This window comes from Cannabis sativa, chromosome 4 (genome assembly GCF_029168945.1).
Source record: "Cannabis sativa cultivar Pink pepper isolate KNU-18-1 chromosome 4, ASM2916894v1, whole genome shotgun sequence".
Classification (NCBI taxonomy): domain Eukaryota; kingdom Viridiplantae; phylum Streptophyta; class Magnoliopsida; order Rosales; family Cannabaceae; genus Cannabis; species Cannabis sativa.
Window position 1 is genome coordinate 15,718,295 of NC_083604.1, and position 26,416 is coordinate 15,744,710.

Genomic DNA, 26,416 nt, shown 5'->3' on the forward strand with positions numbered 1-26,416 from the left:
TTTTTGAAAAAAAAAATCATATTGCACAAATTTTATAAAAACAAATAAAATCTATAATTCTCACCAATAATAAATACTTATTTATCGATTATTTATAAACTAAAATGATAATAAAACTCAAATATAACACCAACTATTATAATTCTATAATTTAAACTATAAAAAATGAAAAAAAAAAAAAATCATATTAATTTATTTTAAAAAGTTATGAATTAAAAATGCTAATATTTATTAGTAAATATTTAAATTATAATAATTATAATAATTTTTTTTATGATTGTATGTAAGGGTTGCTGAAAAATTATATAAAAATAATGAAAGCTATAAAATATATATATATATACTAGCAAAAAATTATGTGCGAGGCACGTATATTAAATTTTATGCTAGGTTTTTTATATATTATTTGAAAGTGAGATTATTATTGAATACTGAATGCAATATATTAGTGTTTAAGAAAACTTAATGATTTAAATATGTTATTAAGGTAATCCAAAAATAAACTAAAAATTGATGTTCCAATACTTAAAGAAACATTACTTAATTGGGGGTAAGATAAAAAGAAAATTAAAATTCAATCTCTAAATTGTTGATAATTGAAGATAGCATTAGTCTAAAAATTGTAGATAAGAAAACTAATGATAGTCATTGGTGGATTTCAATTTTCATTTTCTTTGATAGAGACAATAGTGTTCACTGTATCAAAATTAATAAACCAGAAAAACAGTACAAATATTCCCAACATTGTTGACAGAACAAAAATATAAACACAACAAACATAATAAATGCAAAGTTAAGATAAAAAAAAAATTTAATAATCACAAAAACAGCTCTTACAGAACTTTTAATTTTTATATCATCAATATTATCAATAAGAGTTTTTCTTTATACAATTATTAAGAACAATAAAAGAGAAAAGATTAAAATGAATTATAATTAATAATCAAAATTAGCATTTAACTAAAATATTATAGTTCATTTAACAATAAAAGAGAAAAGATTAAGATAGTTATATGCGTTAATCACATTCTACACCATTTGGAATCATTTTTATACCCTCAAAATTATAGTTCATTTTTATACGCTCAAAATTATAGTTAAGAACTGTAGAAATAGAAACTCAAATTAAAGATCGTTAAGAAAACAAAAGGTTATGGCATGGTGAAATGGATTTAAACAGCTCATAACTGTAATAATCAAAATGCAACTCAATAACTGATAGCATCCGCATAAATATCAGTTGAACATTGTTCAAAGCTCTCAAAACAAAACTTTTCTGAGCAATATTGCAAGAAAAAAAAACAAGTATCATCAAATCAGAAGCCTAAATCGTTCTACATAATCACTGGAAAGTCAACTTCCATTGCTTTAGGATCCCGCAAAAGATATCAACGCTTCATAATTTAGTAGGGCTCAACTGGGACGCGGAACTTAGCTCCAGCATACACAGCTTTTGAACCGAGCTCCTCCTCAATTCGCAAGAGCTACAAGAATTAAATCAAAAGGAAGATGTGAGAAAACAGTGAAGAATAGACAAACAAATTGAACATATGAGAAAGATACAGTTTACAAGGATTAGAAGATCAAACCTGGTTGTACTTGGCAAGACGCTCCGACCTACAGGGAGCTCCGGTCTTGATTTGACCCTACAGAAATAGATTTCAGAAAAGTAGTTAGATAGCCAATTGAAGACTGGAAAAAGGTTTTAATTCATTCAAACACAGCATTTCGTTAGATGGTTACCGTTGCCAAACCCACGGAGAGATCAGCAATGAAGGTGTCCTCAGTCTCTCCACTGCAAGCAAGTAATGCAATAATTAAATTAATTATCAAGAAAGAGACTCAATTAGCAAGGCTGCTTGTCAGGGTTTGATGTTCTAACCTGCGGTGGCTTGCCATAACACCCCAACCAGCTTTCTTAGACATTCTTACAGCTTCAATGCTCTCTGTTAAAGACCCAATTTGGTTAACCTGAAACAAATCACAACAGGGTTATTCACTTCAAATTATACCACTTCAACAGAACTCGAATCAACACATCTCAAGGATGAGTCATGACTAAACAAAATTTGGTGAGTACCTTGAGAAGAAGAGCATTGCAAGACTTTTCCTTGATTGCCTTCTCAACCCTCTGAAAGAATAAGAAGCACAAAACTGTTAGATTTTTTATTTTTAAAAAGAACTGAAATATAATAAAAGGTAACAAATGTAAACCTTTGGGTTGGTGACAAGAAGATCATCTCCTATAATTTGTACTTGTTCACCACATTCAGCGGTCATCTTGGCATAGTACTCCCAGTCATCTTGGTCAAATGGATCCTCAATGGAAACAATAGGGTACTCACTTACGAAAGACTTGTAGAGATCTTTGAGAGCATCTCCTGAGATCTTCTCGGAGCCATTGTTGTTCTGAAGAAAAGAAAGATGAAGGTAAATCAAAAACTTCTGCAACAAAATATTCAATAGGAATAAAGGTAACTAATTAATCAGTCAAACCACTCCATGAAGTGATCGCCTTAGGAGTTCACAATCTTGAAAATAAAATGAACTTTTGCTTCATGTGAGGTTGTCATTTTTAACTAAATCAACAACAGAGGTTGTTTAAAACAAACTACAACACATTTACAGTGACATGTTACCCACCTCCTCCTTAAAGTTCAAGTCATAGGTTTTATCTGATCCATAAAACTCTGAGGCAGCAACATCCATTCCAATAACAACCTACAAGAGAGAAACCATATTCTTAATCAGTTAAGCTGAATAAATATCTTGTGATTTTGAAGTCAATATAGATAAGAAAATCATTATGATCTTCTTTATATAGTATTACTGGAAATGAAACTAACTTTGCCAGTGTATCCAACCTTAGCAATGGCAGTCTTAAGCAATTTAAGACCTTCTTTGTTTTCCTAAATCAACCAAAAAAAAAAAGGGGACATTAGTAAGCTGGTAAAAGAGAAGCGAAATAATTTGAGGAATACTTTCAGGAATTAAGTGCATATGCAATTCTAAGAATCTCACTTGAATGTTAGGTGCAAAGCCACCTTCATCACCAACATTAGTTGCATCTTGACCGTATTTCTTTTTAATTACAGACTACAAAAGGGGAAAACAGAAGTTGGTAAATAACAATTATAGACAAAAGTACAAGTCCTTAAAAATACAAAATATAAAATTTACCTGCAAATTGTGATATACTTCAACTCCCATCTTCATGGCCTCCTTAAATGAGGAAGCTCCAACAGAAAGAATCATGAACTCCTGCAAGAACATAAAAATCAGATACTTTAACTAAAGAACCATTCATGACAAAAATGAATTCTATGAAAATCAGTCAAAAGGCATGCCTGCATTGCAAGTTTGTTTCCGGCATGTGATCCACCGTTGATGACATTGAAAGCAGGAACAGGCAAAACCAAGTTCTTGTTTCCAGCAAGGTTTGCAATGTGCTGCGTTCAACAATAAGAGGTAATAAAGATATTAGATTTAGTGATAAAAAATAAATGCATTTATCATAAATCAAAATATACTTGTCTGAACTTCGTTGCTCAACTCCTTGACTTCCAACGAAATCATGATGAGAGACCTCATTGAAAACAGCATAATCATTAGATTTTAAAGTTCACCATAGTATACCTGGTACAGGGGGGTTTTCGCAACATGGGCACCTGCTTTGCAGAGTGCAAGAGACACAGCCAATATGGCATTTGCGCCAAGCTGAAAAGATGCAAATAACGTTTTTAATACAAATTACAAAAATAAGCATATTACACCACCAATTTCATACTCTCATCAAATTCCCACCACCACAGTGCAGAGAACAAAACCCTTTTGAAAATTCATCTCATTCACATTGTTATCTCTGCAAAAATAATAATCAATGTACTAAATTGTTAGCTTTAATGGCTAAGAGAAACTAATTATACATATATATATGTATCTGTATATGTATATATGATAAATATTGACTATTGAGATTGAGATTGGGATCAAAATTTGGGAAAAAACTCAAAAATCCCAAAATCCCAAGACAAATCATAGCCAAACACTCTCTTTCTTTCTCTTTATCAAAATTTGAGTATTTTCGGGTGAAGAGACCATTTGAACACTCTCGATCCCTTCAGGTAATCCAACATCGTTACAAGGGATTTTGATTGTAAGGACTTCGACTTGTGTGCCTAAAAAGGCTCTGCTTTTCTCGATTGTTTTAGAAAAGTTTTGTGCGTAGTAAGAGGTTGTAAGAATGGTGGCTTTTAATCCTCGTGAAGCGAAGAACTTGGCCATGTCCATGGTTGGCATTGTGTGGCCTTGAGCACGGTGCTTCTTCTCACCGTCGGATACTTTTGCTCTCTTTCCATCATCATCCTCGTCGCTGTCGATATTTTTAAATTTTCCTTTTTTCCTTATCTTCATTGTTTGATAAATTAGGTCGCCCATTCTTGAGTCATAACCCTGATTTAGTTGGCGGCAGAGGTGATTCAAGTGACCTTTTTTTTTTAAATGGGGTGTGATTGTAGAATATTTAATATCACTTCAAATATTAATAGGATTTGTTTTATTATTATTTTATTATATATAAATAATATTTTATTATTTTATTAAATAAAAAACCCTTAAATTTCTCAAAAACCAAGAATTTTAATTTTATAGGCACACTTTATATGGAATAGATATATATGTGTGGAGTATAAATTTGAGTTCGTATAAGAAAATAGGTTGACCTATTTAAGAAAAACGGATGAGCTCGAGTAAAGTACGATATTATAATGACCACATGATTAAAATATGGATTAGTAGGGCAATTAACATTAATTATCTTTATCTTATAATTACATATGAATATTTATGTTGTGGGTTCCATTTTTAGAAAATGGGTATTAGAGTTATAATTTCTGAATTTTTGAGATTTTATTAAACTCTAAGTGCATTATTTATACTATATGTGAAATTTATAATTTTTATGATTTTTGCTCGGTGACGATAGAAAATGTAACGGATGGCCATTAGAGTCACATAAGTGAGATTAGAACCTTTTATCTAACGGGACAATTATGTGTGATATGTTTGATATCGGAATTAGGCAGGGTTTTGGTAATCGACCATTTTACCCCTAAACCATTTTGTTATTTAAGCATTAATGAAGGGTAAATTAGATATTTGGCTTTGTGGATAAGTGGATAAGTGGATAATTCCACTATATGGAAGCTGGCCATTTTTGTGATATAAGTTTAATAATTAGCTTTTCATAAGAATTAATTAAGTCCTTAACCTAACATAAGACAAAACAAAATATTTTAGCTCTTTCTCTCTTTCTTTCCTACGGTTGAAGCAAAACTAGCGGGAATAAAAGATTTTGGTTCATTCAATCTCAGTTTTTTAGCAAGATTTTTAGGGGATTTGGCAACTAGAAACCAGAGGTAAGCTCTTTCACTCTCTTTGTTTGAGTTTTCGAAGTTTGGTTAGGTTTGATCTTGCTTATATGGAATTTAGGATCTGTTTGATCTATGCCTTGTTCTGGTTCGACTTCTGAGTTATATTTTAGTTGAATTTAGTTTATTTGGGTGAGTTTTGTTGGTTTGTGGAGTGGTTGAGCAAGTTTGAGTTTGAAAACACAAACTTGGCTCAACAATGGTGCTTTGAGTTTCTATGAATAATTGCTACTATTTTTGCTTGAAATCTGTTCTAGGATGATATTATAGGTGTTCTAAAAAGTTTGGTTGAGTTTGAGAATGTTTTGAAAGAGATATGAGGGTTTTGTGCAGGGAACCGGTTAACCGATTCTGCTAGTTCTGTAGAACCTGTTAACCGTTTCTCTAGGAAGGACCCTAGGAACCATTTTTTTGTTTGGGGAATCCGATTTACCGATTTGGGCAATTTTAGAGCCTTAATTTGATGTTTCCTCGATATTTAAGGTATTTCCTTGTTATTTATCAATATGAAAACTTTTAGCTTTGAGTTTAGGTCTCTGAAAAGGGTTTTAGCAAGTTGTTTACCTGTTTATGTGATTGTGCCATAATGCCTCCATTCAACACATGATTTTCCATTCATGTCGACCTGCACACTTGAGTTTGGAAATGAGGTAAGACTAGCATAGAATATATATATATATATATATATATATGTATATGTGTATGTGTGTAAATTCCAAGTTGTGTATGTGATTCATATACCAACACTAGTATGGTGGCGGTACTGAGGGCATTGGTACAATATATGATGTTCAAAGGGTACGATCCAGTGTTACCAACACTAGTACAGTTAAGTACGTAGTGTATGTGGTACAACACACAGGGGTACTCGAGGTACGGTTCAGCCCTACCAACACTAGTACAGTAGCGGTACTTAGTGCATGTGGTACAAAGGTCGTACTTTTATTAAGAACATTCTTGATCATCTGTTTAGCCTCGTGGATAGGTGTATGAGCGCCCAAATACAAGTTAGAAATATATTATATGTTTTAGGCTTTTCTTACTGAGTCTGTTGACTCACGGATATTGTTTCCCATGTACAGGTAAAGGAAAGGCTAAGGCTAAACAACAGTGAGTCCAGAGCTCGAGGATGATTGTACATGTCAAAATGGTGCGCCAAATATTATAATGAGGCTGTTCGAAGTGCTAAAAGGAAAGAGTTCAATGAACTGGTTCAGGGAAAGACCATGTCGGTGACAGAGTATACAACAAAGTTTAATCGACTTGCAAAGATGGCTTCGGGCATAGTGCCTACAGACTTCAGTAAGAAGGAAAAATACTTGGCGGGTTTGAATGCCAAGATTAGGCATGATTGGTGATTACTACAAATGATACAACAAACTAAGCTGAGATGGTTGAGAAAACTCTTTGAGCTAAGGGTGCGATGGAATTTCTTCAAGAGCCCCAAGGGACTCCAAGTGTTGGTGGGATCACCACCCTTCCTACTTCTGGATATGGTAACAATGGTGGTGATTCCAATGTTAATGAAAAGAGAAAGACCTTCCCGACATCAGGTAGCTCGGGTCAGAATAAAAGGTTTTAGGGGAACCAAGGTAGAGGTGGACTTTAATTTTGTATATCTTGATTGCCCTTGTTGTAAGAAATATCATCCCGAGGATTGCAATCGGACGACATGTTTTCAATGTGGCCTGGTCGAGCATTTTAAGAAAGACTGCCCTCAGATGAAAAAGGAATAAAAGAGGCAAGAGGCGAAACCCGTACTTGCTCGGGTGTTTGCCATTACCCAAGCTGATGTTGCAACCAGCCCTTTTGTGGTAACAAGTCAACTTCCTATCAATGATTCATATTTTACTGTATTGTTTGACTCTGGAGCTACACACTCATATATGGCATCGACAGTAATTAATAAACTAGTTAGTGTTGGGTTTTATGCCCTAAATAAAACTCATTTCAATATAATCAGATTAACTTATTAATATAGATCAGAAATAACATTTAATGTTGCATGGTTCACGTGATTTATTTCATGATTATATAATGTATAAATTCATCTGAAACCCGTTTCACATACTTGATCTTGTTTATTGTGCTGTCAACACATTAGAAAGTAAACATGACTATGTGAATAAAGTTTCTTAGATTTATCAGACATAGGGTTTTACTGATATGATAATCTACAACAGAGTTTACTTGCATTTGGAGAAATGCTATGTTCTTTCCAGAGCATTGATTAAAGTAAAGCTCAGGTTGGATGCATGGAGTATGCATCGGAAGGGACCGATATTGAACTTTGACTTAGATTTATTAAACTTACCGTAATATCTATTCAAGTCAATATCGCCTAGTTGATCCTAGATCAAATGATCTTAATCCTGTTATGATTAGGCTCAATCTCAGGAGGCTATTTGTGTTCTTTGATTTGTTAGTTAAGCCTACTTTTAGGTCAGGGTGATACGTACATTTTGGGAACACGGTAATGCAATTGAGTGGGAGCGCTAACATGAACATGGAATCTATAGCTTCTATCTGACAAATAGTAAGTAAAGGATGATCTCCTTCGAGCTTGACCAAACAAAAATAAATGGTGGAGATCTCATTTCACATAAGCTGAAATATCATTTATACCGGGTTAAGTGTTTTAATGACTAAATACATTGTAGGGTGTAACGGTAATCTAATCCCTTTACAGTGTAGATCATTCATATAGAGGATCATTGATCAAATTAGGATTATAACAATGGATAACTAATGATGTGTCTATATGGTGGAACATATAGAGCATTCTATATACTGAGAGTGCAATTTTAAGTTCTATGCGTGGATTCAACGAAGAATTAATAACTTAGTGAATTTTAGTAATAAATTCTTAATCTACTTATTGGAAGCTCAGTTATATAGACCCATGGTCCCCGCACTAGTTGAGATAATATTGCTTGTAAGACTCATGTAATTGGTTTTGATTAATCAATTATAATTCTCAATTTAGACTATGTCTATTTGTGAAATTTTCACTAAGTAAGGGCGAAATTGTAAAGAAAGAGTTTATAGGGGCATATTTGTTAATTATGATACTTTGTATGGTTCAATTAATAAATATGATAAATGAAAATATTATTTAATAATTATTTATAGTTATTAAATAGTTAGAATTGGCATTTAAATAGTTGAATTAGAAAATTGGCGTTTTTGAGAAAATTAGATGCAGAAAAGGTAAAACTGCAAAATTGCAAAAAGTGAGGCCCAAATCCACTAAGCATGGCCGACCACTTTTGTTGGCAATTTAAACTGATATTTTCATTATTTTAATGCCAAATAATTCAAACCTAACCCTAGTGGAATGCTATAAATAGATAGTGAAGGCTTCAGGAAAATTACACTTTTCTTCTGACACTTCTGATTCAGAAAAATTGAGCCTTCTCTCTCCCTATCTGGCCGACCACTCCCTCTCTCTTTCTTCCCTCTTAAATTTCGAAATTCTTAGTGTGAGAGTAATGCCCACACACAGCAAGTGATACCTCAACCATAATGAGGAAGATCGTGAAGAAAGACTTTCAGCAAGAAGGAGTTGCAACACTAAAGAATCAGAGAAAGAGATCCAGGTTCAGATATTGATAATGCTCTCCTACAGAAAGGAATCAAGGGCTAGATATCTGAACGGAAGGAGTCATATTATTCCGCTGCACACAATGTAAGGTTTACTAAACTTTATATGTGTTTATTTCATCGTTTTAGAAAGTTCATATTTAGGGTGTTAATCAACATACTTGTGAGTAGATCTAAGATCCTGGTAAAATAATTTCCAACAGTTAGGCCTTGTGAGTTTATTGAAATAGGGGTTGGAACCCTACTACCTAGAGGAGAATTGGTTATCCCCAAAAGGTGGGTTAGGTCTATGCCAGTTAGAATTGAAAACATGGAGTTAAGTGCTGACCTACTGGAGTTGGAATTAACCGAGTTCGACATTATACTTGGGATGGATTTCCTATCAAAATATTTGGCTAGTATTGATAGTAAATGGAAGATGGTAACTTTTTAGCAAGAGGGCAAATAACCATTTGTATATGTCGGGTCTGTTCAGGGTTCTCAGATTTCGATCATTTTAGTTTTAAAGGCTAAAGATTTACTGTACAGTGGATGTGTAGGATTTTTAGCAGTTGTGATTGACTCCAGTAGACCTGAAATATTTGGGCTTGAGTTTTGTCAAAGTAGTAAAAGAGTTCCTGGATGTATTTCCACAAATATTGGTGCATTGGCAGAATTCTTATTTGAAATTGTCCTGAAACTTCAAGGATTGATCGATGTAATATTTGATAAGAAAGTAACTGAGATGCTAGACAATTTCTACAATGAAATAAGCAAGATCAATGGCCTAACTGTTATGCGTGTATTCAAGCCACTAACATATTAGCTAAAGAATCTTTATTGATGCGAGTATTTTATGCCATACTAGATGAAATGAAATGTATTATATTATGAATGTGTTGCAAAATGATGCATAATTATATAGTTTATGCGTTTGTGTTAGTGTTTAACTATTAGAACAATATTGTTTTTTTTTTTTTTTTAAGTTTAGTTATATTATCTATTTGAATAATATGTGTATAGATTTTTTTTTTTTGAGTATTATATTATGTTTGTTCATTATATTTATTAATTTTTTTATTATGTAATATTATTGGTTAAGAAATAAAATATTATTTTCTATTATGGTATTTAAGTATACAACATTTGTCACAAGTATAATATCATTGATAAAAAAACATATATCAATAGTATATAATTATTTATAAATTTATTTATGGGCATTTACAATTTTGTATACATTATTTTAATTAATTATAAAATATGTGCAAAAAAATTTATTATTATTTTCTCATGCATTTTTGTATATAATTAAAAACTTTTTTTTCAATTTCTTTTGTAAAGTCCTTTTTTGGCAAGTTAGGTGACAAAATAATTTTTCCTTTTTATGGTAAGATTGCTATGCATTCATTTTCGAAATCTTACCTCTTTTATTCGGTTATTAGTTGCCATTTTCCTTGTTTGGAAAGTTGCACTTTCAGCTGAACTTTCCTTTGTTGAAAACTTCTCAAAAGAGAAGGAATTCTCTTTTGGAAAGTTGTCTTTTTTAGGGAAACCTTGATTATTGCCTTTTCCTTATTAATTTCGATTGTATCTTGATACAATCAGAATATCTAATCTGTTTTTGGCAGGAATCAAGCTTTGATAGAAGATCAGACCCGATTTGAGTAAGTTTCCCGTTTCTGGGCAGATCTGCTTCGTCAGCATCCGAATCTGATGTAGCAGATCGTGTTTCTTTTGGAAAGTTTTTGTACAGCTGCTAATTCGAACTTGTGGTTGCCTCTTTGGTTTCTATGATCTATAAATAGAGCCTAGAGAGCAACCATTCGAATTACCTCTTCCATTATTCATTTTTTACATTTATCTTTTGAGATAAGAGAGTATTTCTTTGTTTTGTGAGAGCCTAGTTGTTCACCTAGGTTCTAGTTGTTCTATTTCTGTTCTTACTCTATCCTAGAGGTTGTGAAGAACTACTTGACTGAACAAGAGATTGGTCTTCGGGAGAAGACTTGATAAAGCCTTACTTCGGGAGGAAGTAAGCACTTGGTCTTCGGGAGAAGACTTGTTAAAGCCTTACTTCGGGAGGAAGTAAGCACTCACACTTCAAAGACGAAGGGAGTTCGGGCTTGAAGGTGTTTCAAGAAGTCAGATTCATAAAGTGGATTACAAAGGATTTCGGCAATACTTTAGAGGGAGTCTAAACTTGTTTAAGTCAATTGTCTTTGTAATTTTGATACTTTATTAATTGATTTCATTCTCTGGGCGTGGCCCCGTGGACTAGGAGTGTTCGGGAGAACACTGATACCACGTACAAATCTCTTGTGTCAAGTTATTTATTTTTCTGCAAATATTTTATATTACGCTTTTGTTCGATTTCTTGTAGCAGAATTACTTTCTGCTGCTGCAAACGCTTACAGTTTTTATATTTTCGTATATACAACTGACATTTGCAAAAACACGGTTTTTCATCTCTTATAATATATATGGTAATAATTATTAATTATTATATATATGGTAATATTGGCTATGTTTATTTTTATGTTTACAATTATAATAAAAAACATACCGATAATATAAAATATTTTATATATGTGTTTATTTTATTTTCTATTAATTAAACATACTAATTTAATAAATAAAATAATAATATTCTTATAAGTTTATTATATCACTCTATGTGTGTTATGTTTATTTTTTAGTAATTTTTTAGAAAATAAATAATATATATGAAAACTTTGTTTATCTTTATCTTTTTCTTTGTTTATTGTGTCATGTTTATTTTTTCTAATTAAATAATTTTTGAAGTTTATAAAGTTATGTTTGTTTATTTATTTTTTTGATGTAAGAATTATACTTCAATAGAAAATTCGTTCACTAATTCATTAGAAAATAATCAATATATAGAAACAATAGAAAAAAATATACTTATTTTAGTATAGTATAAATTGTCTATGTCTGTTTCTATGTTTACAATTATAATAAACATACTAATAATATAAAATACTTTGTATATATATATTTATTTTGTTTTCTATTTATTTAACATACTAATTTAATAAACAAAATAATAATATTCAGATATGTTTATTATATCACTCTATGTGTCATGTTTATTTTTAGTAATTTTAAGTATTGATTTATATTTATATACATTAATGTTTATAATTTTGATATTGTATTTTATTAAAAAAAATCTTATTAAATTATAATAATTTATACTAAAATAGATAATAAACATTTATCTTTTAATAAAAAAAAATTAACTTGTTTATTTTTATAAAACTGTTTAATTAATTTTAAGAAATTGTTTATTTTGAGTTTTAATAAACATTGTTTATTATTTAATGATTAAAATGTATGGTTTGATGTAATAAGTTTTCAAAATATATAAATAAGTTTTTAAAATAATTTTTTTTTGCACATTTTTTTTAATTATATTATTTTTGTTGTACATTTATGAAAAAAGCCCTTTATTTATTTATTTTTATCATTTAATTTTAAAATAAAAAAATAAAATAAATATTTTTTATAAAGGATAATTTAATTAATTTAAAGTATTTAGAAGATTTTTATTAATTATGTAAATAAAATAAAATAATTCTAATTCTTTTTCTCATCAATTTTGTAAACAAAATAATAAAATAATGATTCTGTTTGTACTTTCATTTTCTTTCATTCACTTTTTTGGATTCTAATTACAATCTAGTAAATGTGTCGTTATAGTTATTCATTAAAGATATCCTTCTCAAAAGGATATTAGGCCTAAGCCGAAAGTTCTAAGTCGCTCCTAGTGCAAATTTTTCTAAAAGAAAGTTGATTGGAGAAAAAAATAAAATATGATTTTTTTTTCTTAACTAATTAAACTCTTAAAAAAAAAAAAGAATTTTTTAAGAGTTTAATTAAAGATTGGAGTTCTAAATGAAAAAAAGAAAAAAAAGAAAAAAAAATATAAATAAATGAAAAAGAAGAAAGAAAAAAGAATGTCTACATTTTGGGAACTTGCATACTAATGAGTAGGGGTGTTCGCGGTGCGGGTTGTGCGGTTTTTAACCATTTTTTCAAACCAACCCGCACATGCGGTTTTTCTAATTTTCCAAACCGCACCCGCACCGCGATATTAAAAAACCGCAAAAACCGCACCGCAAAAAATGATGCGGTGCGGTGCGGTTTTAGCGGTTTATGCGGTTTGAACTATCACAATTTTTTTTTTTGAAATAATCATAAAATAATTAAACTATCATTAATATAATTATTCCAAAACACTTAAGAAAATACAACAAACTTGAGACTAATAAAAGTTATAACAACAACAATAAATCAATAATCTTTTTAAAGTTTCAACAACACACTTAAATCAAAATAACAAACTTGAAACTAATTAAGTTCTAACAACAATATAAATGTACAACTAACATACTTACATCAATAGATTAAAAATAAAACAAACACAAACTTCCAACTCCAAATTTTAATACACATGTATGGACTTGGGTTTGTTGCTAAGAAGAGAGGGTTTGTGAAGAGTTATGGATTTTGCCCTAAGATTTATAGGCTTGGGTTGGGCTCATATGTATGGGCTTAATAAAATAAATATAAAAATTGAAATTTTAAAAGATGCGGTGCGGTGCGGTTTGAATCGCGGTTTAATAATTCAAAACCGCAAACCGCACCGCACCGCGCGGTTTGGGAAAAATTCAAACCGCAACCGCACCGCGAAGAATTTCAAACCGCATTTTTTTTGCGGTGTGGTGCGGTGCGGGCGGTTTGAGCGGTTTGAGCGGTTTGATGTACACCCCTACTAATGAGTAAAATTTTCCCGCTCAATTTTGATGGACGTGCTAATTTGGATAGAATAGGTAACTGTTATACGTACCAGAAAAGAATAACGTTTACACTTCCTAAATGAAAAAAACTATAGAACCCTAATTAAAGCCCTCTTGGTAAATGGTAAGGATATTTCTAATTAGTTTCAACTTCCAATATGAATTTAAACAATTGTATTTTGTTCACTGGAATTTGATCAGTTTTTTTTTCTCCTGAAAAAATTTGATCAGTGGAATTTTGTTTCAGTTCTTCAACACTCAAATTACTGTACCATTTCTACTGTTTTGCTCTGTGTTTTTTATTTGTACATCGCAAATATGAATAGTTGAACAGAGTTTGGTCCTTTTCAAATGACTACTACTCGTTCTAACTAAGGTAAGTTCTAAATTTTATAAACCACTGTATAATTAGCACTAAGATTCCCATATATATATATTTAATAGCATATGTTACTGTCAATTGAATGTAGTCAACTTGCAAATCTTTTTTTTTTAGGAAAAAAAAAAGACATTTGATTCTATGATCCAATGCTTAAAATCCGTGTTTCTGTTCTTCCCATGTGTAAAGCAAAAAAGCATGTTTTGATAATGGAGTGTCTCTTTTTCATGGTTTTCATAAAGGAGAACATTGCTTAGTAGTGGTGTAGTAATAGTAACTGTTGTATGTTATAAAAATGTATGAATAATTCCAATTAGAGTTCTTTTCCTTCAGTGGTAAGTCATCTTTGGATTATTTTCTCTCACTCATCTTTCTTTTGCCTTATAGCTCTGTACGAAGATACCTGGAAGAAAAAGGGTCAACTAGTTAACAGTAATGGAAATGAGAAGCAGCTTAATCGATTATGTCTTTTCTTGGTCCATCCAAGATGTTCTAAACAATGATCTCTATAAAACCCAGGTAATATTATGTAAGTTTATAGTTACACAAAAAGGGTTTTAATGGATTTGATTAATGATGGTGGTTTTAATTATGACAATTGTTTGTTTCATATAATATGAGATGTTTTTCTTTTCCATCCTGGAATGAAGTAGAGTTTTCACTTTTCTTATAAATATGTATCTATATCAAAGTACTCTTGTTTTAGCTGTTGTTGTCATTTTCTAGTGAGAGCATTATAGCTAATAATGATATGTATGTGTTATGTGAGGATAAGTTTGAATACTTTTATGATTGAAATATCTAAGCTTGTTGGGGAGCACAGGTGAAGCAGATTCCTCAAACCTTCTCTTCAACAAGTGAATACTTGGAATCATTCACTACTCCGCTTATAGAAGAAACTCGATCGGATCTGTCTTCAAACTTAGCAACTTTGTCAGAGTCACTCTGTTATGAAATTGTGGATATTGAACCAAGTAATGATTTTGAACTTCCTCATGACTTGTTTTACATTCTTCAATTGAACTATGGTAAGGAAAAGAAGAAAAGTAATAAAGACAATGAGGATGAGGATGAGGATGAGGATGAGGATGAGGATGATGATCTTGTTGTAGGAGACCTCATTGCCATAACAAATGTAAGACCAAAATGCATCAATGATCTGGATCGGCCAAGAAGACCTTACCTCATTGCTTTTGTGCAGCATAGAAGGTTAAGGGATGAGTCTAGTTGTCTTGTACTTTCAATTTCGTCGTCAAAACCTATTCTGATTGAAGAAAACATGGGTAAAAACAGAAAGAGGGAAACCCTTTTTGCTGTTAAGCTGATGAACATGACTACAAATATCCGTATATGGAATGCACTACATTCGGATCCAGAAACAGGAAATATGAACCTCATTAAACAAGTTCTGCATCCCCCATTTTCTGTAAGATAGTTACCCTTTGCTTGCTTTTATGTTGCACTTACACATCATTATGTCATTGTGGAATATGTGTGTGTGTGTGTGTGTTAATTAACTTAAGATCTTTTATACTTCTTTCTATTATTCCCAAGCATAACTTCGATCTGGTTTTTGCAGGAGGCAGAAAATTGTACTCTCTGTTGTGCTGACGAAAAATGCAGTGATGCATATTCAGCTATGAAGGCCAGTCTCAGCAATTCAGATTTGAATGAGTCCCAGAAAGCTGCAGTTTGGAGCTGTTTTGAGACTAGAGAATGTAATCATCATAACACTGTTAAATTGGTTTGGGGGCCTCCAGGGACAGGAAAAACTAAGACAGTTGGTTTTCTATTGCATTCTCTCCTTAAGATAAGATGTAGAACCTGTACATGTGCTCCAACAAACACTGCAGTGTTAGAGGTAACAAAGCGGCTTGTGAAAGGAGTTGCAGAGTCATCGAAGTATAATGGATACGGGTTAGGAGATGTAGTTTTGTTTGGAAATAAGAAGCGAATGAAGATTAAGGATCATAAAGAACTTTATCATGTCTTTCTTGATCATCGTGTCAAAATACTTTATCAGTGTTATGTTGGACAATCTGGATGGAACAACAATTTACTTTCCATGATTTCTTTGCTAGAGGACCCTGATGAACAATATCTTCTATACTTGAAAGCGAAGCAATCCGTGAAGAATGAGGAAGCAGAGAAAAATCATAAGAGCAAGTCAAAATCAAGAAGTAAACAGAAAGAAAAGCGATCAAGCAAAAAAGAAAAGGAGGGTAATGGCCACTCTGGAAATAAAGAAGAGGACAATGAGGACAAGGAAGCTCCTTTGACTATTGAGGATTTTGTAAGGGAAAGGTTCAATTGCTTTGCAGAAAGGCTGTACTTTTGCGTTGAGAATTTGTATAAACACTTACCTACCTCTCTAATTTCACTTGAAGAAGTGGAGAAGATGTTTGAAGCATACCGCTCTCTCAAATCTTTTCAAAATCTGGTACAAAATGTTTCAGGTGATGTATTAAAGAATATGAACAAGTCTACAATGGATGAAGATTACAACTTTGTCAAATTCAATTTGGCAAGAACAAAGAACCTGCAAACACTACAATCACTTCCTGAAAACTTTCCTCCTCTATATTCTACAGAGGACTTTTCTATGGACATTATGATGATGATCAGAAAATTCTGCTTGCAAAATGCATGCATGGTGTTCTGTACTGTTTCTAGTTCTGCTAAGCTGGACAGTACAGAAATGTTGGTCATCGATGAAGCTGCTCAGCTAAAAGAATGTGAGTCAGCCATTCCCTTGCAGCTTCATGGTTTGCGTCATGCTATTCTCATTGGAGACGAAAGGCAACTCCCTGCAATGGTTAGAAGCGAGGTAATTTGAGCTTTACTACCATACTTGTATTTCCTTTGTATGTTTTTTCACTTCTTGGTTAATTGTTTAATGTTTTCACCTGTGTAATAATGGAATTTCACGGTTGCTGTTAGATTTCTGAAGAAGCCAATTTTGGAAGAAGTTTGTTTGAGAGGCTAACTATTCTTGACCATAAGAAATACCTTCTCAATGTCCAGCATAGGATGCATCCCTCAATAAGCTTATTTCCGAATAGGGAGTTCTACAATAATCAGATTTTGGATGGTCACAATGTTAAACATGGAGCTTACAGTAGGCGTTTTCTTCCAGGAGAAATGTATGGAACTTACTCCTTCATTAATGTGCCACATGGAAAAGAAGAATTTGATTACAAGCACAGTAGAATGAACATGGTTGAGGTTGCTGTGGTCTCTGATATAATTGGAAGTATTTATAAAGGTAAATACACAATCTATCTCTGGCAGGAAAATCATAGTTTGTTTCACTTATCTTATATCCTTATAATTTCTAATGTTATTAAGATCCTACAGGAAAACAAGGCCAATTTCTCTGTAGGATTAGATTAGCTGAAGATGTTTTCTGCACTTTTTGTTTTGAATTATTATTTTTGTTGTGTTTGTTGGCCAAATATCATTCTCTCCCTATTCTACCCCTAGCTCAACTAACTTAACCAACTGTCTGTTATGACAGTTGGTGCTCGCGTCCTGCCTATATAAGACTCACATTCAAAACTAGCTAAGGGTTAACACATCAAGAGAATCAGATCAAAGGAGAGAGGATTAGAAGGTGCTGTTTAGAGAGAAAAGAGAGGGAGAGAGAGTAGTGTGTTCTTGAGGTTGTGATGGTATGATGTATCTTGAATGATTATCACCACTAGTGTAACTGTTTGTACCAGAAGCTAAGCTTCTCGAGCTGTGTTATTGAACACTTGTAATCTCTTCTTGTCCATCAGCAAATAAAAGAATCTCTCAGCGCTGTTATGGCTGTTTCTGGCCGGGGATGTAGGCAAGTTGAATCACCATTACCTTGTTCGAACCTCGTTAAAATCATGTGTTCATTATGATTGTTTGAATCTGTTTTGCTATTGTTATTGCTTGCTGTCATTCCTTACACATCTCTAATTGGTTTCATTGAGTAATTCTTGTCTTTGAATGTTCTTGCTGAGGTGTTTGTTTCACAACAATTTTGAACTTTGGATATATCAAGAGAATAATGGTTGTCTTATTTTTTGTTTTGAAAAGAATCTAGTCGCACAAAGAAGAAGGTTAGAGTTGGAGTTATATCACCATACAAGGCACAAGTACATGTAATGAGTGAAAAGATTGGGAAAAAATATAGTTCAGATGCTCAAAGTGATTTTTCTTTAAGCATTCGTTCTGTTGATGGATTCCAAGGTGGAGAAGAAGACATAATAATAATCTCTACAGTTAGGTGTAATGTTAATGGATCAGTTGGTTTTCTTTCCAATCGTCAGAGATCAAATGTGGCTCTAACTCGAGCAAGGTAACACTTTTGCATACACTCTCATAAGCTCATAATGCAGTTAATCATTCTTTACCATTTGAGTTTGCAACTTATTCCCCATGACATTTCTAGCTTTAATTTTTAAAATAATCAACTACCTTTCAAAAGTAAATGCACTTAACAGAATAATGAAGACTAAACACTAATGGCAGAAAATCATCCTATTATGTTTCTCCTTCATTGGATGTTGGTATTGAAACAGGTATATACAAATATTATAGCTATATGTTATGGTGTAGGTATTGCCTTTGGATAGTGGGGAGTGGAACAACTTTGGTAAAGAGTGGCTCTGTTTGGAAGAAACTAGTAATTGATGCTAAGGAGCGCAATTGTTTTCACAATGCCGAAGAGGACAAAAATTTAACAAATGCTATTATAGCTACCTTGCTTGAGCTTAACCAACACGATGTTTTAGCTAATGCTGATTCACTTCTGTTTAGAAACGCCAAATGGAAGGTATTACCGGTCCCTATTTAATATATATGCCCTCTTTACAACTCGAATATCAAGTCTTACATCCACTTCAATGTAGGTTTGCTTCACTAATTCCTTCTGGACATCAATGAGAAGAGCTAGAAACGACGAGTTGTTTGAGAAAGTACTAAGCCTGCTGGAGAAGCTTTCGAGTGGTTGGCGCCAACCACAAGGAGAGAAAAACCATGTTGTGCATGGTGAAAGTTCCTCCCTATTTGTTGAGCATTACATGGTTAACAAAAATTGTTTCTTAATCTGGGCTGTAGACTTTATCAGGGAAAGGTCTCATGACATTCAGGTTTTGAAGGTTTGGGATGTTTTGCCATTACTTGACTTACCGAAGCTATCAAAGAAGCTTGACACTTTCTATAAAGACTACACGGTGGACAAGCTAACTCGCTGCAAGCACATATCTAATGAAGGGTATGAATTTTTTCAAACACTAGCTTTGATCTTTTTGTATGTTCAGACTCATTTTCAATAAGTGAGCTATTGTTGTTTGAAATTTCTACAGGAATTTGGTGGTTCCAATGAGATGGCCAGTAGAACCAAGCTCTTATAAAGCAAATTCTGTGCAGTACTTGTCCAATTCACTGGATGCACTGAGCCTAAGGGATGACACATCAAGAACTAATAGGTGAGTGCCACTATGAGACAATATTGTTATACATTCTTAGAGCGTCTCCATCAAATAAGTGATACAATGCTAAAATATAACTCATGAAAAATATATTTTTAATGGTGCGCCAAAAGGTGACGTAAATTTGGCCCATAACAAAAAGTGAACAAATTTAGTACAATATTTGCTATAACACAAAATTTACATCACCATAAACCACTGGTTTTATATTTACTTTTATGCATTTTTTATTATTTTAATAGTATACTTAGTTATAGTAATTATGAACTATTTATATTTTTTTTTTTATTTTTAATAATAAATATTAAATTTTGCATCAAGTTTTACAATTGTATATTGGAGCACAATGCTAAACATTAATAAACATTGCTATTGGGTACAAGTGGTGTCTAGCACCTTCTATAGGTGGCGCCGCATGATTGGTTAACGATATTCTCTGAAACTTATTTTCTTAAGTTATATGGGACCCAATACTTAATTAAATCAATAGCGGTATGATACCGAGTAGGGTGTTAGACACCAATAGTACATTTTAGTGATTCTCAAATCAATACAAATATATCACAATTATTTTTTTTTGGTCAAATATAGTACAATTTTTACATTTTCGGTTGGTGATGGTGTTACATAAATAAATATTGTAGCTTTTGCTCCTCATTTTAAATAAAAGAAAGTTATATTATCTAGAAATGGTAGGGGATTCAAAACTCTTATGCAAGAAAATAAGATTGTTTAAACATTTTTATGTATTGATGCTGATGCATTCCCAAATGAATCCCAGAAGAACAGGTCGAAAAGAACATGACAACTTCTATGGAAGGAGTGATTTCCATTATTGGAGAAGAGTTTAGCATTACAATTCCATTGATGAGGTAACAGTAATGAATTTTGAATTACTTTTCTGACTATGACATTATATTTACATGAGTAATAATAATAGATTCATTTAAATTGCACACACTTATAACAACGTTAGTCATTTATATTTTTAAGTTAAGACCATATCACTTTTCTTATATTGTATCCATGCATGTTGCTCAGAACTAATTTGCATTATCTTCTAAAATTATTATTATTTTTTTTTTCCTTTACCAAATTATGAAATGACTCTTTCCTTTCTCTGCAGCACTAGTGGGACTTGATTGGCATAGTCTTTGTGATTGGGAAGTCAATTGTATGCATCTAATGCAAGCAAGCATACTATATAAAAGAAACTCCAAACTTAAAGCTAGAACTAGACATACTGCCTAAGTACTTAATCATCGTTGTGAGTGCGTATTTTTTGAGTTGGTTGGTAACTAATCCTGTGAAATAGACCATGTTTCACCATTGTTTTGTTACTACAAAAAATAGACTTGAATCTTTCGTCATCTATGATTATCCAATTCATTTGAAGCTTCTGCTCTAAACTAGTTCGATAACTTCTTACAATAATACTCTCAGTTCAATCTTTTCAATAGTTGGAAGTTAATAATCAAAACAAGGATGTGAAATAAAATAGAAATACCAGTCACCATTGAATATAGATAATAGAAATACTTAATTTGCAGAATAGAATCTACAGAAACAAACGTTTCAATGTATGACCTTGAAAGTGAATAATTGTTAATAGTCAATAGAATACAGTCTCAACAGTCTGAAACGAAACATTTGGTAAAAATAAGAACAAACTTATTGAAATTATCACTATATCCCTATGAACTGTTACAAAGACCAACACGATATTTTCTTAATATTATAATTCTCTCTAGTTATTTTTCTTTTTTTTTTTTCATTCGCTACTTAATCAAAGCTTATTTTACGCACACAGATTCACATATAAAAGCAGAAGACTTACTCAACCATCATCACAATAACAGAAAAGTGTATATATGTCTTACATTTTTAGCTGAGAATCAATTTCGCATCAGATAGAAAGCAGAAAAGGAAGAGAGAGTTTAGAGAGATCAAAGTGAGGAAGAGGAGAGGAGCGCCGCGTCGAGTGGGAGTAAAGACCGAGTCTGAGATAGAATTAGTGGTAGTGGTAGTGGTAGTGGTGGTGGTGGTGTGGTATGGTGTGGGTGCCGATGTTTAGGTCCTGTTTCTGAATCTTAACATTCCAATGTTAACACGTTCTTTGTCTCACTCACAAACCCAGATAGAGCTTGCCAGTTATAAAAGATGAAAAATCTGTGTATATATGTGGAAGGATAGTAATGAGAGAGTACTTACAGCCTTCAGAGACCGGAAGGCCATTGAGGAATGGGAGCTTCAAGTTGGAATCCAAAAGAAGAAGCCAGAGACAGAACTGATTTGATGATTGCGTAGTTTTCGACCTCGTAGATGGAGCAAGTGCTGTAGACTATTCTCTCCACTGATTATAAGCTGCCGAGTGTGTGATATGTGTTTTCCCAAGGGACTCGAATCACATATCTGTAGAAGCAGCTGCGTTTTTTAAGTAGGAAACTAGAAAATAGAAATAGCTCTTTCTCAAGAGATTTGTAGTAGCTAAATGGATACTTACAGGAAAATGCGTGCTCCACAGCCTTTCTTTGGAAAGCTGCAAGCTTCTTCAGTCTAAAATCGTCGACATCATTGCTCGATTGACCTCTGTGATGAATTAAATCAAAAGATATCTGTGATTTGGCGAAGTTGCAATATTGGAAGATGAAGAAGAAGAAGAAGAAGAAGAAGAGGAAGAAGAAAGATATTAATTATTTTTTAAATCAAAATTACATAATTAATTATTATAATCCTAATACTAATATGATCATTTCAAAAGCAAAAATCTTATACATAATACACGAAAACTACAAATAAATTATCCCAATAAAAGTATCTATCATTTAATTAAAAAATAAAACATAATCATTTTTAAAATCAAAATTACATAACTATAATCCTAATCCTAATAGTAATAGGTTACATGTACATCTATATATAGCTACTAGTCACTAGTCACGAGAGACAATATTTTTTAAACAAATAATTAGTAATTAGACTTTAGTTTAGTGGGGCTATATCAACCTTAGTTTTAGTCGTACGCATTGATTAGTTTTTCTTAATAAACTATTGTTTCTTCTAAGAAACAAATTAATAAAATATGAAGATGATGAGAATGGTAATGGAATATCGTCCAGAGAAAGGTACTTTTGTAATAAAATATAATAAGAGACAAAGAGAAGATGAAGATGAAGATTCTAGAAATAATAAACGTAGCAAGTATGGTGGATGGGTGAAGGAAAAGTTACTCGGAAGGGGAGGTTTTGGATGTGTTAACTTGATTAAGTTTAAAGAACCTCGACCACCGCACTATAAAGATTTGTCTGAGCTTTTGGCAGTAAAATCTGCACTAAATGATACTTGTTCAAAGGATCTAGTTAGGGAGATGAAAGTGTATGAGTCTCTTGGTTCCAGTCCTTTCATTGTTAAGTGCTACGGTCAATTAGATAATTATAATAAAGGGGAGGTAAATATGGCGATGGAGTATGCATCAGGTGGGTCATTGGCTAGTGCGATCGAGAGTAAGAATAATGGAGATGGATTGAGTGAGTGGGAAGTGAAGGCACACACTTGCTCCATTCTTAAAGGGCTTGAGTTTATTCATGGAAAGGGTTTTGTGCATTGTGATTTGAAACCCGCAAACATTCTACTGGTGGCTGATGATGATGATGATAGTCCTTATAGCGTCGATGGTTTTGTGGCGAAGATTGCTGATTTTGGTCTGGCTAAGACTAGTAGTGTTAGGAGTAATACTGGTGATGATGAGTGCATGAGGAGGTCAAAGGTTGGAGGAACTCTGTATTATCTTTCTCCCGAAGCTTTATTAGAAAATACTCAAGAAGAGGCGAGTGATATTTGGGCAGTTGGGTGTGTGGTTTTGCAAATGTTGACTGGACTAGTGCTGCCATGGTATGATAACCCCACCGAAAATCAGCTTTCCAGTATAATTAGTATAGACACTCCGTGTAGTGGTTTACCTTCGGATTGGCTTTCCAAGAATGCTTGGGATTTCTTGTTCAAGTGCTTTACTAGGAACCCTAATAATAGACCTTCTGCTCACATGTTACTAAACCATCCCTTTCTTCTCTCAGAAGATGACCAAGAAAATGATCAACAAATAAATCACAATGATATTGACGTTGATGAAGATCATGCTAATGATGGTGATAGTGATGATGATGGTGATAGTGATGGTGATGATGATGGTGATGGTGATGGTGAAGACTCTGAAGACGTCGACGATGGTGATGATGATGAAGAAGAATACGAGGACGACGATGATGATGAGCAGCCTCCCTTTTATGATTCTTGGTTTAGCAGTAGTCCCTGACATTCCATTTCTATACTCGTATATTAATTCATTTTTTCAACTTCAAACATCAATTTCACAATTTTTTATTATCTATAATATATTTTTTTTGTATGTACATTGTAATCATTATTATAAGGGAAATTTATAATATATTTATTTTGTATGTACATTGTCAACATTATTATAACAGAAATTTATAATATATTTGTTTTGTATATACATTCTGATCATTTTTATAAGAGAAATTTGGGGTATTAATATCTAACTAGTTCACTTTGTTACAATTTAATGTCTATGTTGTAAATTTTTTGGTGGAATAAGGCTTGCTAATGCCGTTTAGGTGCATGAGTTGGTCATTCTTTTGCTAGTTCACGTGGCCACTAATTCAGATTGGTTAAAGAATAAATTTTTTTAAATTAAATCAAAAACATTATTTCCAAAATATTTAGATTGTAATATAAATAAAAAAAATTAAATTATATTACAATAAAATTATAAATTAAATAAAAACCAATTAATTGCATACAAAAATTAAAACCAATTAAATTAAAATTACAACTAAATATAAAATTAATTAATTTGTAAAATATTTTTTCAAAAAATACCTGTCCACTTCGCACCCTAAAATATTTGTAAAATATTGTAAAATAATCAATGAACCTAAATCCCTAAATTGATTGGGTTAAAATAAAAAACAAAAAATTCCTAAATCAATCCTCCAAACTATCACATCTGTCCACTTCGCACCTAATCTATACCCTTTTATAGATTACACTATCCAAGTTCAATTGATATCGTCATTTAATGGTTAGGGGATATTAATAAATCTGCTCTTGGTTTAGGAAGGGTGATGATCATTATTTGTGAAAGAGATTTGTGGTTTTTTGGGTTTGTATTCATGGTATGGAGAGCTTGTTCGGGATGCTTACAAACAAATGTGCAATTGAAAACGAAACATGTTAGTGTGGATATCCTATGCCCGATGTGCAAAAGTACGCCTAAAACAACAGTGCATGTGTTAGTCGACTGCCCGAGAGTCCAAGAATGTTGGCGGTTACTGCTGAAAGCTTTGCAAATTGGTGGCAAAATAGTGTTCAATTGTGGCAACTGGAAGAGATGGAGTTGGGTCTTTGTTCTATGTTGGGTAATATGGAAGACAAGGAATGAGCTTGTGTGGAATAAGAAAGATCCAAATGTTCATAATATGTTTTTTTTTTTTTGACAAAAGCTACACTTAATCAATATAAGGCTGCTCAAGAAAAGATTTTTGACTCTCCATCAAACAATGAAAATAATGATGGGAGTCGGGAGCAGTGGACGAAACCACAAAGTGGAATGATTAAGGTCAATATTGATGGGGCCATATTTGAAAATGTGGGTTATTATGGATATGGAATTGTGGCTCGGGATAGTGATGGAGATTTGATTGAGGCGTTGCAGTCTAGCACAAAAGGGAGTTTCAATTTGGACATGGTGGAAGCTATTGGCATGAAGGAGGCATTGAGTTGGATTAAGCAAAAAGGATGGTCAAATGTTACCTTGGAGTCCGACAGCGTAAACGTTGTCTCTGCAATTATGAAGAATGCCAGTATGTTATCTCCATATGGCTTGGTTATTAAGGAATGCAAGGTGATTTTGTCTGAATTAGTTAATGTGTCGGTCAAGTTTATTAAACGATCAATAAATAATGTCGCTCATAGTGTTGCAAGGGCGTCTTGTTTTAAAACTGGTTGTATAATTAGTAGAGGGATTGTCCCTACAGATTTGTTATCCTTGTTATTGAAGGATGTTAATTAATGAAGTTTGATTATTAACTTTTTTAAAAAAAAAAAAAAATCACTTTTAAACAATGTTATATATATATGACATAAATAATCTTGGGATTATTTCATAAGTATTTCATAAGTACACAAAAACAATAAAAAAATACAAAATACGGTTGGTACGGAATTTTAAACTTTTTTACGATTTTATTTTATTGTTTTATTTACATAAAATATAGTCTTTTGATGTATTTTTATGTTGTACTCTTGTTGATTTTTTGTATTTGTATGTTATTTTTTGTTGTTATTTGGATATTATTTTCCTGTTATTTTTATGTAATTTTCTTATTATTTTCGTGTTGTTTTTTTCAAAAACCGTAAAATGTAAAAAAAAAAAAAAAAAAAAAAAAAAAAAAACTTTCAACGTAAAAATGTAAAATTTTTACAAAAAATAATGCTTTATGCAATTATCCCAATATGTATTGTGATTTGGACTTCGTATTAATTTTTGAGTATTTATCGAGTTATTAAAATGGAAGTCTTAGAATTTTGGTGACTTAAATGATATGATTATTTTGCTAAAGAACGAAATTTTTAGCAGATATGTCCTTTTTTTATGGTACTTTCATTCTCATTAGAACTAGCTTTTAATAATTTTTATTAGTTGTTAGCTTTCTTTGT

At 32.3% G+C, this 26,416-nt stretch overlaps 3 protein-coding genes and 1 long non-coding RNA gene across 5 annotated transcripts; 2 read left to right on the plus strand and 2 right to left on the minus strand.

Annotated features, from left to right (window-relative positions):
* Positions 1–1,184: 1,184 nt before the first annotated feature.
* Positions 1,185–4,413, minus strand: LOC115713386 (enolase-like). Its single transcript, XM_061113556.1, has 14 exons — positions 4,277–4,413; positions 3,805–3,862; positions 3,637–3,717; positions 3,348–3,449; positions 3,181–3,261; positions 3,022–3,096; positions 2,847–2,909; positions 2,644–2,721; positions 2,215–2,409; positions 2,081–2,131; positions 1,883–1,971; positions 1,744–1,795; positions 1,590–1,646; positions 1,185–1,484 (listed from the first exon to the last, which is right to left on the minus strand). The coding sequence occupies exons 1-14, from the start codon at positions 4,411–4,413 to the stop codon at positions 1,404–1,406; spliced, it is 1,200 nt and encodes a 399-aa protein (XP_060969539.1). The 3' UTR covers positions 1,185–1,403.
* A 9,520-nt stretch (positions 4,414–13,933) lies between these two features.
* On the plus strand, positions 13,934–21,050 carry LOC115714505 (uncharacterized). 2 transcript variants are annotated; one of them, XM_030643232.2, is made up of 11 exons: positions 13,934–14,210; positions 14,601–14,732; positions 15,037–15,639; positions 15,793–17,040; positions 17,154–17,478; positions 18,282–18,543; positions 18,804–19,020; positions 19,097–19,461; positions 19,553–19,675; positions 20,460–20,550; positions 20,805–21,050. In XM_030643232.2, the coding sequence occupies exons 2-10, from the start codon at positions 14,649–14,651 to the stop codon at positions 20,527–20,529; spliced, it is 3,297 nt and encodes a 1,098-aa protein (XP_030499092.2). In that variant the 5' UTR covers positions 13,934–14,210; positions 14,601–14,648; the 3' UTR covers positions 20,530–20,550; positions 20,805–21,050. The 2 variants fall into 2 exon arrangements, with proteins under 2 accessions (XP_030499092.2, XP_030499091.2); XM_030643231.2 differs by lacking the exon at positions 13,934–14,210 and having other exon boundaries at positions 14,471–14,732; positions 18,786–19,020.
* Positions 21,051–21,261: 211 nt separating this feature from the next.
* On the minus strand, positions 21,262–22,567 carry LOC115714512 (uncharacterized). The gene is made up of 2 exons (XR_004011073.2): positions 22,182–22,567; positions 21,262–22,090 (listed from the first exon to the last, which is right to left on the minus strand). It is a non-coding gene; the product is annotated as an uncharacterized LOC115714512 (long non-coding RNA).
* Positions 22,568–23,132: 565 nt separating this feature from the next.
* LOC115713389 (mitogen-activated protein kinase kinase kinase 20-like) lies at positions 23,133–23,990 on the plus strand. Its single transcript, XM_061113557.1, has one exon. The coding sequence runs from the start codon at positions 23,133–23,135 to the stop codon at positions 23,988–23,990; it is 858 nt and encodes a 285-aa protein (XP_060969540.1).
* Positions 23,991–26,416: the final 2,426 nt, after the last annotated feature.